Source organism: Phoenix dactylifera, chromosome 2, assembly GCF_009389715.1.
Source record: "Phoenix dactylifera cultivar Barhee BC4 chromosome 2, palm_55x_up_171113_PBpolish2nd_filt_p, whole genome shotgun sequence".
In the NCBI taxonomy this organism is placed as follows: domain Eukaryota; kingdom Viridiplantae; phylum Streptophyta; class Magnoliopsida; order Arecales; family Arecaceae; genus Phoenix; species Phoenix dactylifera.
This window is the reverse complement of record NC_052393.1, coordinates 15,570,347-15,586,383: the sequence shown is the minus strand read 5'-3', so window position 1 is coordinate 15,586,383 and position 16,037 is coordinate 15,570,347. Positions and strand designations below refer to the sequence as shown.

Here is a 16,037-nt window from a genome sequence, read left to right as displayed (position 1 = left end):
TATATGGTAATTCCAAGGAATATTAGATTATGTACCACAAGTGTTGGGTCCAATCTTGTAAGTACTTATCTATCTCATTTTTAATTGCATGGTCGATATAGTATAACTAGGATCTGTTGATGCATGCATGATAATGCTCCATAATTAGTAGTTGATACAATGTACCTAGATTGCTTATAGAGGATAAGTTGACCAAGCTATTTACTTTTAGGTGGTGCTTAGTTGCGAAATAAGTGAGGAATATCCCCCAAAATTCTTGCTTAACACTAGGGAACTGTGGCTCATGTCGCGGTAGGATATATCCCCTCCCATGGCTCTACAAATGATGGAACAGATTTGTACCATGGAATAGGCTTGTCTCTATTCCTTCGATTATCGTTTCGCCTTTATCTACACTATAAATACTCAAAAAGTGAAAGGTCAATTTGACTTTGCGATAAATTCAAAAACTATAGCTTATTCTCTCTATGTATTTCTTGCACAAAGACACATCTATTTTGCAGATTAGACCTATTCGTTTAACAATTCATCGAATATCCTTCATACCACTGATTCTGTAACTAAACACCACCCTAGAAATTCTTGTATACGTACCTTGCAAATATAGGCCCTTGCATAATTACCCTAGAAAATGACTTTTTACATATTACCCATTTAATTATTCCATTTTTACAACAATACTACTCTTAATTTTAGGTGGCAAGAAATAAGGCCGATGGCAAACCCCAATAATAATGGCGAGGGTAGTGAGAAAGAAGGCTGATGTCAAATTTTAGATGGACAAGGCATTTCCTCTCATTTGAGAAGAGAATTTGTTTCATAATTCGTGGACTTCTGGTTGAGAGTAACCTGGTAGAATGTTTATTTACCATTGCTGATTAACTTAATGACGAACCATTGCTCATTGAGATGATGACATAATAGAAGGGATTCTTTGCAAATTAGATTGACATTATCTTGGTTGCTTTGTGAATAGCTAGCTATAAAGAGAGATGTTATGTGTAATCTCGATAGAATCTTGGATGAGATATGTAAAGAGCTCTAGGAATTAAAGCCATCAAATAGGGAGCATTCAATGAAGTCCCTTTATGGCTTTAGTGGGCTATCTACATGTGCGTGGGCCAAGCCTATATATCATATATTTGATCCAAAAATAATTGACTGAGCCTGTTAGGTAAAACAAAGCCGGGGGTGCACCACTCTCCTCTATTATAAATCTTGGCTGTGTTTCTACTTATCACAAACCACAATTTATTGGAACTAGTAGTATAATTCATAACTAGAAATGGTTTTGCCAAGTTTTCAAGCTGTCTTTATCATAATTTGACAAAATTTTTAGGTTAATTAAGTGACCTAAGGAACATATGAGCTTTCCCGTTCATCAATTGAACGGTGAGGTTGGTTTAATGAGCCTAGGGCTGTCAAATCACCAAAATTGGCCATGCCACGTATTTTGACTTGTATGTTTAGTGAACCTAGGCGAGAATGTTAAAATCCTTGAGCAATATTCTGATAATCTAGATTCTAGTTTTATCCTTAGTGTCTCTTTGCATTCCTAAGAGCTTGTTTGAATATTCCTACAGGATTGGGAAGTATTAGTCTATTCATCCCATAATCTTCTACGGGCCTGCCCAGATTACAACCTAATATCCAGCCTCCATGCTTGGTAGCCTGCAGAAAGAAGAAAAAGACTCATAAAAATCGTTTTATTCCCCTCACAAGATTCGGGCTGGGGAGAGTATGGGGTTGACATAGGCCACATTCAAATGGGCTTCCCAATCCACGAATCCAGTGGAAAATCCAATCCAATTTTACTAGATTATCCGAACAAGTTCTACGATAGATTTGACCGAAAATATCTTACAATAATCGCGTCATCTTCCTATTGCTATCCTGAAGAATTTTTTCAGCTGGAAACTCTAATGGACATCAACGGTCGTGGCTCAACGTCCACTGAAAGGGTAGAAATTAGCTGGTAAAATAGAGGCCTGAGAGAGCTGAAGCAAAGAGTTAAAATATTCTCAAAGTATACCTAGGCATTTAAGACTACAAACAAAGTTTGAAGAAGCCCACAATTACTCAATTTTTAATTACACAAGACGAGCTTGCAAGAGGACTGATTTGATGATAATTAGTATACTAATTTTTTCTTGCCACCGCCTTTATATGGTTACATGAGGACTCTTCATAAAATACATCAAGCAATCCAAATTTTACAACTATTAACTCATCTAGAACTCTACAAGATGAGACATCACTTAGAAATATTAAGAGATGTTGTCATAAAAAAAACTTTATTAATTAGCAGTAGTTAATTTTTCATTAAGATTGAGTGTGCTCTTAGCTGATTTGCGGTAGTTGCCTTCAAATGGAGATCAGGATAGGATTTAGATTAACCATTAATTGAATCGAGCGAAGATGCAGGTCTGGTTTCTAGCTACATATAAGCCAGACCAAGTCCAATCTGTCGTTTTATATAGTTGGGCATGGTCGAGACCAGCCGCACCGGATGAAACTTGGTTTGAGTCTTCTTGTTGAGTGTCTGAAGTTGATTTAAATTGGCTGCTTCCCATGATGAGGCAATAACGATAGACCACAGAAAAAAAAATATTACTACTGCATAGATAGCACAACTAAATTGAGTACTAATAATTGTTCATTAGCATGGTTATGTTAATAATCATTTGCCAACTAGGAAACAAAATACAAAGAGTTCTGAATATTAAAGAGATTACTGTTACTATGGTGCCCTATACTATAGGACTAATATAAACCAAATATTTGAAGGCGCTCCATGTCACGCCCCTGCCTCTGCGGGGCACGTGAGGCACCTACGGACTATGTGAGGGCCACATGAGGGAGGAACATGGGGCTCTCGTACATCTGCAAGATTTGGAGATACTCGCCTCATATGCCCAGACTCTGGAACGAGCCTTTCCGATGTGGAACTATTGAGCCTCATACCCTTCTCACCATCGGATAAAAACCGTCCTCGGCTCTGATACCAAATGTCACGCCTCCGCCTCCGTGGGGCATGTGAGGCATCTAGTGCCCACGTGGGGGCTACATAAGAGAAAAATACGAGACTCTCCTGTCAGATATTGTCCAGTTCCGGAGCCCGCACGCGCGCACACGCGCCATTCAGACTCTTTTGTGGTCTATAAAATTTGGAGATACCCGCATCATATGTTCAGACTCTGAAACGAATCTTTTCGATGTGGGGCTATTGGGCCTGATATTCCATACAAAATATTGTATAAACATTAAAAACTCGCTTGGATATTGCCGAGGCAGGTGAAAGGTTTGTATAAACATTAAAAACTCGCTTGGATATTGCCGAGGCAGGTGAAAGGGTCAGAACTCTGACCTATCCACTATATCAAACTAAAAGCAAAAAAGTAAGGAGAACCTCTGGTGATCAGAAAAATCTGCAGTATAATTGGGTTGCTTCTGAAACCACGTAAGCAAGTTGTTTTTTTTTGACTTTTCGCCCCTCAAGTTACGAGGAAAGATTCAAAAAGCTGAGCAACATCAGAAGGCATGTACGAGTAAATGAGGACCAAACATTTGAACGTAGCGCAGGCTTCAGAAGATTCGGTCTTTTCTTAATGAAGCAAGATCAGTTTGTGATTATTTACAGCGAACCTCGAAGGGGTTGCTAGTATTGTATAGAATCCCTGCTGATGTTGTGAGAGACAGGGTGCAGATATGCTGATAGTAAGAAATTAAAGATCATATGCGATGTGGCCTAAAACTAACCTTCCTAGCTATCATGGGCTGATACATAGCCCACTATGAGGGCTAATTTCTATGAGTCTTTTATTCCCGAGCTGATCTAGGTAAGAAAAGTTAAGAAGTAGTCTTCCACTTAACTAGAATTCTAAAAAGTCTCAACTCGGATGGAATAGGAACTCTTCCTCTATAAAAAATGCTCAAAACACTAGGTATGCAAAAGATATATATTATTCTACAGCATGTCGTCGTTGTTCCTAATATTCTACCTGACTTAGATACCGGAAAGCTCAGCCAAAGCTTAATTTAGCCAGCTTTTTTTTTTTTTTTTGGTGTAGATCAATATCTCTCCATGGCATATCGGTATTTCGTCCGGCAGATCAGCACCCTCCTCGTCTCGAGATCACCATACCAAAATTTGGCAGCAACAATATACTCTGCAAATGTTATGGGAAAAAACCTCCCTATTTATCATGTTTTCATTTGAATATTTATTTACGTCCTTGTCATTACCTTGGGAAAGCTTCTTGTTTCCCCCTTTGTTTTCTGTTGATGAGCCTTTTCTCTTCATTTTCTTGATGATTCTCTGAGAAGGGAAGACACAAGGTTCAGGGAAGCACCACGAGACATGGTCTGCCGCTCTCGGAGCTTCAAAAGGATCGTCGTAGAATCAAGTAAATGCAAACTGCCTTTTCTCCGAAAAAGCAAATACCAACTGCCATAAATCATGGTCTGATTTTGGTTCTCTTGTGATATAGAATTTGACTTCATTGCAAGTTGTCTTACCTTGGCTGTTCGAGATTAATGCGACCTCCAAGTTTCGGCTGAGGAAATGCTGTTTTAATAAACTTTCCTTCTATTTATCTAAGATAACTAACAATTTTGGTAAGTTCCAAAACCATCAACCACTTGGAAAAGGAAAGCTAGCTAGAACATTTGTTCTCTGGACTAAAAGGTGGATTATCATTATAGATATGCTACATGACTATAGATGCACGAGAGGAAACTAATCAATTATCAAATTTTATTCGAATCCTTAAGTGCGAGGACCCATGCGGGTTTGTGTTAGTCCCATATTAGCTTAGTCTTTTTAGGTGAGGTCATAGATTGTTACAAATAGTATCAAATTAGATCGGGCTCATGGCCTATATGGACTAGGGGATACTCTAGCATGAGTCCATTAGGATTTACCACGGACAGCTCATGGTGCCTGTGGTTAGATTTGAATGGATTTGGATCCTTATCTTGATAAGAATACCAGGGCTTAAACAGAGGGAGTATGTGAGGACTCGTGAGACGTGCATTTAGTTTTACATCGGCTATACATTGGATAGATCTTGGATGTTTATACAAAGCCGAATGATCTAAATAATAACTTCCGATTAGCTTTTTTTTGTGGTGAGATCTTGATTTACTACATTAAGATCCCTGTATTCTCTCAGAGGAAAATGAAAGGCTATCTTCTTTATCCATATGCTTCCACTTTGTTTGAAGGGCATTGAGCCAGTGGTTACCTATCAAATACAGTCATGGAACTGATTTTAAACGAGAAACAGCAAAGAGAGAAGAGCCCACTGCAACCACCCAACAGGGTTTAAAAAGAGGAATCATCTCATAAGGTTAAAGATGTTGTCTTTCGGTGAACATACAAGATTCCTGATGCAGGAGAGTAGGCCTGGAAGTCAACAATGTCCAGACGACAAAGCCAATATAAAGAGAAAAGATGATGGATAAAGTCAGTGGCCAAAGTGGCAGCTCAACTCAATGTCCATATTATCAGCGTGCCCCCCATTTCACCTTGTATGGTGGAGGTCACTGCTTTCAGAGGTGAGAACATCAGACTGGAGCAACCCCTCTTTACGCTGTAGAGGAAATCCTAGTCTCCATCACACACCGTGCACGCAACGTCATCATATGCTCCACTAATGATGCCAATTCTCAGCTTAGATCTTTCCTTTCCTAAATAAAATCTGGGTGGCACTTTTGCTGGTCTCCCTTGTCATCATATTAGAGAAAAAAAAAACTTGGCTTCAATCTTTCAATGTTAAGAGGTCCCTTCCCTTTGACTTGGCTCTCTCTTTTTACCAGCCTTTCGCTTTGGTGGGGTTCAACCTCTTGATAAACGCAGGCTTTAGTGAAAGCCTTCTTGTGAGTGCAAAAGTTGCCGTTGATTTCAAGTCTTGCTTAGCTGATGCTTTCGAATTAATGGAGGGATCGGAAAAAGGCAGAAAGAAACAGATATCCAATTAAAATCGAGGGGCCTTCCACCATGATGCAGCACTTTCAAAAATGCCAACGGTAAAGCCTGTGACAGATGTCCCACTTAGGCACCATCATGACAGCCGATCCAATACGTATCTAGTTTCCCCACAATGGTTCTCCCATGAAGATTTTCCATAATGGTTCTTTCCCCTAGCTGATCACCCAAGTTCCACCCTCTCACCATGTTTGGTTTACCTACTAAAACCAAAGCTACAAAGATAATAAGTTTAATCATCCTTTTAAGAAGTTGCTTGACCTTCAGAAATTGTAAGACTCACATGCATCCATCAATGTGTGAGAGTTCATATAATGCAGGAGGCTTTGAGCATCCCATGAGTTGCACAATACAAGAACCTGTGGCTGTGGTCCTTGGCTTTTAATTTAGCAGGACAACTGTTCTTTAGAAAAGTGAAAGTGTCGGTCAGACTTTCTGTCTACGAAGAGAGCTACGAGAAACTTTTGCAGCAGTGTATGTATCTCATCCAAGAACTAGTTAATGCTTTCCTCTCATCTTTCCTTATTGCAGAATGTAAAAATTCATGATGCTGGATTAGAAACACCATATGACCGGATAGATGGTTGACACATAAGTCCATTAACTAATCCTCCGCTCTGCTTATCTTGAAGTCTGCCATAATTCACATGAGCCAATCTAGTATGCCATAAATCAGTTGTATTACGCTTAGGAGTCTGATTCATATAAGAATTACCAGCAGAAATAGCATAAAACTTATGCACTTTTCTGCTTGGAGAAATAAACTTTTCATAAGCTTTAACATTAGTATAAATTTGCACGGTATCGGGCCCAAATAAAACAAAACACCTTTTATCCGTGATTTGTGAGATAGAAATCAAAATTTTCTTTATGCAGGCATTTAATAAATATTATTTATAGAAATAGAAAAAAGGTAGATGATGTGAGAGATAAAACATCCATGCTTTTGATAAGGTAATATGAATCGTTAGGAGTAGCAATAGCATCAAAACTAATATAATCATGTATCGAATCAAATAACTCTTTATGACCTTATGATGATTAGAACATACGGGATCAACAATCCCAATCATGAATAAAACCAATGTCTGATATATGAGAGGAAGTAGAAACACGTGCATATTGGTTATTAAGATAGCTGACATCAACAATTGAAGAAGTGAGAGTTCAATTATCAGTTCTCTTCTTTTTCCCATGCTCTGAAATAGAGGGTGCAACATTAGACTATTTGAGCTTTACCTTGCAGTCTTGAATTTTATGGCCAAATTTTCTAAATCAATAATAATTTTTTTAAAATTTATAATTTTTCTCGGATTAGAATTTTTGTCCTCAAATTCTCTAATTGGTCCTTTTTTTAATTTTTAAATTTATTATTCCACTTCTTATTTTAATTTTACTATCTGAAAATAAGATCTTTTCTTTTTAAAGGGATCTAGTCAAATTAAAACATTTGAGAATTAAGTGCTTCTTGATTAACAAATATATTTTCTAATTATGCTAATATATGTTGTTTGGGCCATCTGAAAAATAACAAGCATATAAACACTATACCCTTTATTCAAAGAGGATCAAATCCGTTCGAAGTATTTTCATAAGCAATCTATGCAATTTATTTTCATCACAATGAGATTTGGCTCAACTATGCCTAGCTCATCAAACATTTTTTTTCTTTAAGAAAATATTAGAGATTGTAAGATTACCTTGTTTGAAAGCATCAATCTCATTCTCCAAAAATTGAAGCCAAGCCTCATTAAAATTTGAGTGGAGAGCAATAAGAATATCTCATACTTTCTTCGGCTTCTCTATATTTTGAATATACTGATGGCTATCTTCATCCACATTAGTTTTGAGAATATGCATAATCTTTCAGCTTTGGTCTTCCACTCTTTTCTCATTTTTACATTGTCAGGAGTTTCTAGTGGCATCACTGTATCTATTCCATATACAATCTTCCATAAATTTTGCCCAATCAAATAAAACTTGATATAGGACTTTCAATACGCATAATTAGTGTTGTTCAACTTTTTGATCCAATGAGAGAGATGGTAGCATTAACCATGATAATTTACTTTTTAAAAAACCAAAATAAGAGTCCATATGCTTGCATCTCCACACAGCAAATTACTTAAAGCTCTTCAGCTACGCCGAATTACGAATGCATGAACCACCAATCTCAAAGCTTATATATGGCTCTGTAGAGCAACCCGTTACTTAATGTAAATCGAAAATAAATAAAAAAATAAAAAAAGGAGAGATGAGAAAAATATTTTATTAAAAAAATAAAAATTGTAAGCCGAGATTCAAACTCACTCTCTCATATGCAAGCACACACTCTCTCACATACGTCACACTATAAGGATCGCTAAAGAAAAGAGCCGACCAAGTGTTTTGGTTCCCACCAAAATTTGAAAACCACTAAGAAAAGGATATCAACGACCGGTTTCCAAGCAGACAAAGTCCCACTCTAAAGCTACTCAGCCATCACTGGACACAACCACTAACATAAGTCTATTGAGTCCAAGGCTCAATATAACTACCCTAGACCATGACAATCCTGCCAGTTAAAAAAACTATTTAACCCTTGGAAAGTTTGTAATAACTTCAGCATAGTATTCAACCTTGCCATGCCTTCTTCAAGACTAAGCAGACAGAATTCGATGGCTTCTGCTCTATCCTACTGGACAGACAGAATTCTATGTGTGCTGCTTGTGTGCGTTGCCTTTCTTTTCCTGAACTTCTACCTGACCAGTTTCATATTTCTTGCAGAAGCTAGCAATGTGAGTACTCACTAAGATTTCTCTTTTTTTTCCTTCTAATCAATATATATCAGTTGCTTAGAAGGTGCACGGTTAACCCCAGGTACATATCGTCTATATGGGAGCGAGACATCATGAAGATTCAACCACTGTCGAAAGTTCCCACCATGAAGTGTTGACCACCCTGCTTGGAAGGTTAGATCATGCCATAACCTTGATATTAAACAATAGAATGTTCATTATGGTTTCTCTACATTTTTTACACAAACTGGATTGCTTAAATCCATATTGCAGCAAGGAAGCAGCTCAGGATTCCATCTTATACAGCTACAAGCATGGCTTCTCAGGCTTTGCAGCTAAGCTGACCAAGTCTCAGGCAGATAGAGTTGCAGGTAAATTGTATGAAAGCTTTGGCTCCCTACTGTTTCTTTGACAACGATCAACGCTGCCCCAACTTTTTGTCATAACGTATATGAGACTGCAGAGTTCCCTGGCATTATACAAGTGATCCCCAATCGAGTACGCAAACTCCATACAACCCGAAGCTGGGATTTTATTGGGCTCCATCGTAGTTCCGGTCGTAGCCTTCTATCTGAAAGCAGAATGGGTCGAGAGATGATTATCGGTGTTATAGATTCAGGTAAATATAGCTTAGTTCGATAACCATGTTTCTTCCCTTGAGCTCTTGGAAAGCACTCTCACCAACCTACGAACTGCACAGGGATCTGGCCGGAGTCGGAAAGCTTCAACGACAGAGGCATGGGTCCAGTCCCATCTCGTTGGAAGGGAGCTTGCGAGCATGGAGAGCTCTTCAACTTCACAAACTGCAACAAGAAACTGATCGGAGCCCGCTGGTTCGGGAAAGGATTAATTGCTGAGAAGGAAAGGCCGATTAAAACCGCTGCACCTTCGGAGTACCTGTCTCCGAGAGACGCAACGGGTCATGGAACGCATACCGCTTCCACAGCAGCTGGTCGATTAATAAAGAACGCAAGTTATAGAGGCTTGGCCGCAGGAACTGCTCGAGGTGGAGCACCTTTCGCTCGATTAGCAGTTTATAAGGCATGCTGGGATACACATCCGGGAGAGTGCAGTGATGCTGATATACTGAAGGCGTTCGATGAGGCAATACATGATGGGGTTGATGTCATATCTGTGTCTCTCGGCAACCATGTCCCCCTCTTATCGTATGTTGAAGATGACTCGATTTCCATAGGCTCCTTCCATGCAGCAGCGAGGGGGATCAGTGTCGTGTGCTCTGCGGGAAATGATGGCCCATTCTCTCAGACCGTCACAAACACCGCACCTTGGGTTACAACAGTTGCAGCCGCCTCTATTGACAGGGCTTTCCCGACCGCCATTATACTTGGAAACAATCACACAGTCTTGGTACTTAAAATGAACTCTGCATATAATATTTTAATTAGACAATTAAAAGTATCAGGCCACCGTCGGTCCGAACTGCAACATTTGCTAGCTAAAAGATTGGCCAATCAAAGGGTTTCTACTTTCCAACGAGCCACCAGGAATCGATCTTCCGCTTATCAAATACAGAAGACCTGGAAGAATTGGAAAACTAAGAAGCCTTTGATCTGCACAAACATTCACATAAGACCCTCAACGAGGCATCAAATTAAGACCACTCAATGATGAAGAAAAATCTTAAGCTTGATGGAACATTAGGCATGAGAAGTTTTAGCTTAACATGAATTGCCAAGCGCGCGTATTAGCGCAGCTATATCATAACGATGGCTGTTCGCCGAAGCCAGCATCAGATGACATTAGTTTATCTGTAAAACGTAAGTGATAGCACACATTTTGTTCCATAAATCTGTGCAGGGCCAAACCTTAAATACCCGAGGGTATAAAGGAGGGTTCCATGAGCTGCGGTACTCAGAATTTGTCAAGAAGGAAAAAGCGGATGCCGAATATAGGTATGGTGTTCCTTCTTTTTTACTCCCTTTCTCCTCATACCTTCTTGTTATAATTAATTAGTTTAGATATATTTCTTCCCAATATATATATATATATAATCTGAGGCATCTTTTTTGATAGCCGGAGCTGTTATATCGGAACTCTCAATGCAACACTAGCAAAAGGCAAGGTCATTCTCTGCTTCTCATCATTGGCAGAAGATGCATATATATCTGAAGCAGCTCAGTCTGTCTCAAGAGCAGGAGGCATCGGTCTCATCTTTGCACAAACACAAGATAGTGAGCTTGACCCCTGCGATGGGGTCCCTTGCATTAAAGTAAATTACGAGGTGGGCACCCAAATACTTTCCTACATCAGGCAAGCGAAGTAAGTACATAGCAAGTTTGTGTAAGAAAAGAGAAGCCTGAACAAGTGTGGAGACTAATTTGTGCGAGTCTTTCTTCCGAAAAGGTTTCCAGTTGTGAAGTTGAGCCATCCGAAGACTCTCACTGGGAGGTTAGCATCCCCAAGAATAGCTCATTTCTCATCTAGAGGGCCCAGCTCCCTGTCTCCTGCTTTCTTGAAGGTACATGCCAAGATTACACTGACTTTAAGTTCTTTGATAATTTTGCCTGCACATTACAAGACTTCCAGTTGCTGAGGAAGCATATTTATTGTTCTCTACAGGTTATTCAGAAGTCACTTTTAGTGAAAATTTCAGCAGCGCTTTCTGCTGTCTGTGTTTCCTTTCTCCAAAAACTTATCATTCATCCATTATACCACTGTTACTATGTCGTGCATTGATGAGATTTATTGCCACATATGCAATGCTATTGCTTCCATAAAATGGAATACCTATTTATCCATCTAGCTGCAATGGTGCTACTAGAATTTTGTTTTCTCGTAGCTTAATCTTCCTAAACGGAGCACAGATGTGTAAGAATTTTGGTTTATATATCCGTTTGTCTAAAACTTCGATGAGCATCCAATTATTCAATTGATGCAGCCTGACATCGCAGCACCTGGAGTCAGCATTTTAGCAGCCCACAGGAATCCAGCAGATGCTGATGACGCCTTTGCCTTTATGTCGGGAACCTCAATGGCCTGTCCTCACGTAACTGGAATAGTTGCACTCATCAAATCCATCCACCGGGACTGGTCCCCTGCGGCCATAAGATCTGCTCTCGTAACCACAGGTCACAAGCTTTCCCTTTGCATGCACTGCTACTCTTTATCAAATAATGCACATCATTAAGATTTTTTCACTGGAAGTGTCGAACTTGCAGCCACTCAAACTGGCACGGATGGAGGGCTGATAGTAGCACAAGATGGTAGCCGAAAGCCAGCTGACCCTTTTGACTATGGAGGTGGCCATGTTGATCCAAATAGAGCAGCAGATCCAGGGCTAGTTTACAATATGAGCACGATCGACTACGTTCCATTTCTGTGCTCATTGAGTTACAATGATCCTGCCATTAGTAATCTAATGGATCAGCAAATCACCTGCCCAATTACTACCTCAGAATTGGACCTCAACCTGCCATCGATCGTCATCCCGAATCTTAAAGGGACCGCAACGATCTCACGAACCATGACAAATGTCGGTCCAGCTAATTCAGTGTATGAAGCTCTAGTCCATCCCCCTCGTGGCATTAAAATGCAGGTGATGCCTCTGATTCTTGAGTTCAATTCTACCACCACCAGCATCTCATTCACAGTAACTTTCGCTTCTCCTAGCCGAAAGGTGCACTCGGATTACCGATTTGGAAGCCTGACGTGGACTGATGGTGTGCATGTTGTCAGAAGCCCTGTAGCCGTTCGTGCTATCTTATTTGATTCATATTCAGACATGTAAAAACGTCCAAGAATGTGAATTAACAAATAGATGGCATAAATTGCCATCGAACATATCGTAGCATATCATCAATCTTATGAATTTGTTGTCTGGCTAAAGAATCCGAGGTGCAAGCAACCCAAATGCTATGCTATGTCTCAAGACTTTATATTAATTCCAATGAACTTATAAATTTAATGTACATGGAGTCATTTAATGTACGAAACTATAAGTGGTAACGGATGAATTATAGAGTTGGTTAGCGAGAAGCAATGCACGCTTGTTCATGTATCACCAATCTATGTACAAAACGTAAGTAACTTGTGATACTTGTAACCCATCATTCACTTGTTAATGGAAAGGAAATAAGCAATGCAGTTAGCCATGATGCCAGTGTTACGCATGTTCGTTTTACCATGCAATGGAAAGGGAGCGGGTGTGTCATGACTTCGACACATAATTAGTAAATGTTTTCAAAACAAATATATGCAATAAAATTTTTGATAATTAATTAGACATGCACTTTGATGCAAGAGGATCCCCTGCAATAGCGATTGCAATTATAGTACTATCCGGATACCTAAAACTCTCATTAATCTGTAGCTAGGCTTACATATATGGTGCTGAAATAGTGAAATTAATGGATTTGATTCCGGTATTTGCTTTGCAGGAACTCCAAAATGCAGCAACCTACTTCCTATTATTTGTATAATTGTAGTATATCTGCGATCAGAAACTATAATTGCAGTAATAATAATACGGAACTAATGTAGTGGATGGAGGTCATACGGAGGCCTTATGGTGTCAAACTTAGAGCCACATGTGAGGGCATCACCTATGCGAGGCTTATTCTAGGTACGGACAACATCCTCCTCGAGAAGGACTTGGCTATGGTGATCGAGTAGATTTGAGGTTGACGCAGCGCTGCTGGCGGGCGGGATGACGCTGTTCCACGACATGTACAGACTCTTGAAAGAATGTGACTCCTTCTGGGCTACTCATGTCTACCGGAAGACGAATAATGCTGCTGATTGGGCTACCTCCTATGCGGTTCCTCACTCCAGAGACTTCCTTTGGGAGAACTGTGTGTCTGTTCCTCCTTTTTACCAACTTCTTTTTTCTGATTTTGTTGACTGCACTCACACCCATCATGTGTCAGGCGCCGTTGTACACAAAAAAAAAAAACAAAAAAGCGAGGGCTTCATTTGCTGCAGTTTGCTCTGTGGTCAATTCAGCTATGGGACCAATTAAGGCCCAAATATTGCAAATGGTGGAAGCAAGAGGATCCAGATGGCACGCAGGTCCACTAGTTCTTGGGCCCCAAATGAGGTGGATCCGGGCCGTATCAGATCCCAAGTGGAGCCGCCCCAGCTTATTAGCCCGCGTCAGATATCATACGTCCCCGCCAGGCCACTGCCGGCCCGCTTGCGGATCATTAGATCCGGGCCGCACGAAGCCTGTAGTGGTGGCCGGAGCCGAGCGGGACGCACGCGTCGGTCTTCCCCATGGCGCCCGCCGTCGACCAAAGCAGAAAGAGAAAGGCCAGGGTTTTGAGAGGCAATGGAAGGCGGTGGAGACTGGGGAAGAACAAAGAGGGGAGGGAGGGAGAGAGAGAGAGAGAGGGGGGGGGGGGGGGGGGGGGGGGGGGGGAAATTTCTTTACCTATTTTATATTTGATTATCTTCGATCTCCTTACGTAATAATGAGGTTGGGCCCGAATAGTATCAGATTTGGTTATTTCAGTACTAGCATATGAGATTCGAGGGTTCGTCGCTGTAGTTTGTGCTGGTTTCGTGAATTAGTTTGCAGACTGAAGCTTTCTTCATATTATTGATCAATTTTCAAATATCCACACCTTCGATCCGTTTCATGTTCTGAGTTAGCTTATGTGATACTAAGATCACCCAGATGTAAATAGGATTGTTGGTTTCATTCTAGTGGCCTGTGCACGAAGGTCTTGTTTATGCGCCCTTGGTTAAATGCTGCGATAGTGATAGTAGCTGGTGCACCTTAGAAGAGTGATCAACGTTCCTCCCTCGTTAGATTAAATTGTTTCAACTTTTACTTCTAGATGTACCAATATCGTTGTCATGCCGGCTATTAGAGAAAATTTTTCCACCTCTTCTGCAGAGCTCTTGTACAACGCCAGACATGGAAGCTGAGAGCTTATATGTGCAACATATGCATGAATTTAAGCTGAGAGCCAAATACATATTTGTATTTATATTTATATGATCTTAACCATCCATCCATTATGTAACCGATAAACCTATCTTTTCAAAAATTATTTTTAACTTATTTGCAAGATCTTAATTAACCATCCATTATGTAAACAGCAAACCTATCTTTTTTCGAAGTATATATATAAATTTGTTTTCTGCTATATATATATATATATATATATATATATATAATACACACAGATGGATATATGAATGTGCATGTTTGATGCATGGGTCCATATGCAACAATTTATATGCCTATGTATGTTTATGTGTTCGTGCATTTATATATGATAGGACGAATACTTCTTGAAGTTAAGTTAATTATGATTGGTCCAGAAGTTACTCCTTGTAATGACGTGTGTATGTGATTATAAACAGGTGAAACCCTATGTAGAAGTTATTGATCTGGTTGGCAACAGTGTAATTTTGCAATGAGAAGATTCTGCTTCCTATGATGGTCTTTCTAATGCTTCGGAAATTCTTGCTTATTGGAAGGATGGGAGATGCAAGTCAAATTATATGCTTTTACTGGAATTTCCTTTGACAAATACTTCTACGAGCTCGCACAAGTAAGAACCTATTGAATTAAATATATCAAACTATTCAACTTCTTCAGGTGCTTGACTATGACTACCTCTTTGTATGGTTTCGTTATCATTTTTATTTTTACATAATTAAAAGGAATAGATAGATATCTTAATGCTTTCTACCATATTTTAAATTATACAGGTCCTAAGGTAATAATTAGGTACAGCTCAGTTTACTTGCTCATCTGTTCGACATAATTCTTTTATAAATGTTATTTGGTTTAAGTTTTCTACTAGCATGATTAATACTTTCTACTGAAGCATATAATCCTAGAGTTCAGTGTTTGCTATAACATAGCAGAGTGCATCGTGCCTCATTTTTCATGGGATAGACAGAGCTCACTTATAGTGTGATTACAGGTTGTCAGAAGCTAGATGTTATCCGTAACCTCTTGGACTTATATAACCTATTCAATCACTTTAAAATTTTAAGCCAAGTTAAATTCATTTTATGGCATCTATACCTTGACAAGCTTTTGGAATTAATCTGCCAACATTTGTCTCAGGTAATCTATTATCCATATGTCTCCAATAGTTTGTAGATACTTGTCACTTTGTCCGACTTGCTTCATCCACCTTCTAGTTTTCTTGATCGTCCCTTTTATCCATGGTGTGCCATTTTTACCACTAGCTTCACAATTTCCCTCGTGATTTGCTTGTGAGCGTGGAACATCTTTTTTAAGCATTATCGGTCCAATCCTAACTCCGAGCCATGTATTTTTGAATTCAAGA

At 39.6% G+C, this 16,037-nt stretch overlaps 1 protein-coding gene across 1 annotated transcript; it reads left to right on the top strand.

The window, feature by feature from the left end:
* Nucleotides 1–8,627: 8,627 nt before the first annotated feature.
* LOC103695963 (subtilisin-like protease SBT3.9) lies at nt 8,628–12,871 on the top strand. The gene is made up of 10 exons (XM_039123931.1): nt 8,628–8,766; nt 8,849–8,940; nt 9,040–9,137; nt 9,230–9,385; nt 9,467–10,339; nt 10,556–10,679; nt 10,801–11,046; nt 11,131–11,245; nt 11,666–11,855; nt 11,946–12,871. Exons 1-10 carry the CDS (start codon nt 8,647–8,649, stop codon nt 12,512–12,514), a joined length of 2,583 nt encoding a protein of 860 aa, XP_038979859.1. The 5' UTR covers nt 8,628–8,646; the 3' UTR covers nt 12,515–12,871.
* The last annotated feature ends 3,166 nt before the right edge of the window (nt 12,872–16,037 follow it).

Excerpts from the sequence above, each read along its gene's own strand:
- LOC103695963 (XM_039123931.1), top strand. The coding sequence starts at position 8,647 with ATGGCTTCTGCTCTATCCTACTGGACAGACAGAATTCTATGTGTGCTG. Across the intron at positions 9,138-9,229 it reads TCAGGCAGATAGAGTTGCAG|AGTTCCCTGGCATTATACAA; the intron begins GTAAATTGTATG and ends ATGAGACTGCAG. Across the intron at positions 11,047-11,130 it reads TCCTACATCAGGCAAGCGAA|GTTTCCAGTTGTGAAGTTGA; the intron begins GTAAGTACATAG and ends TCTTCCGAAAAG.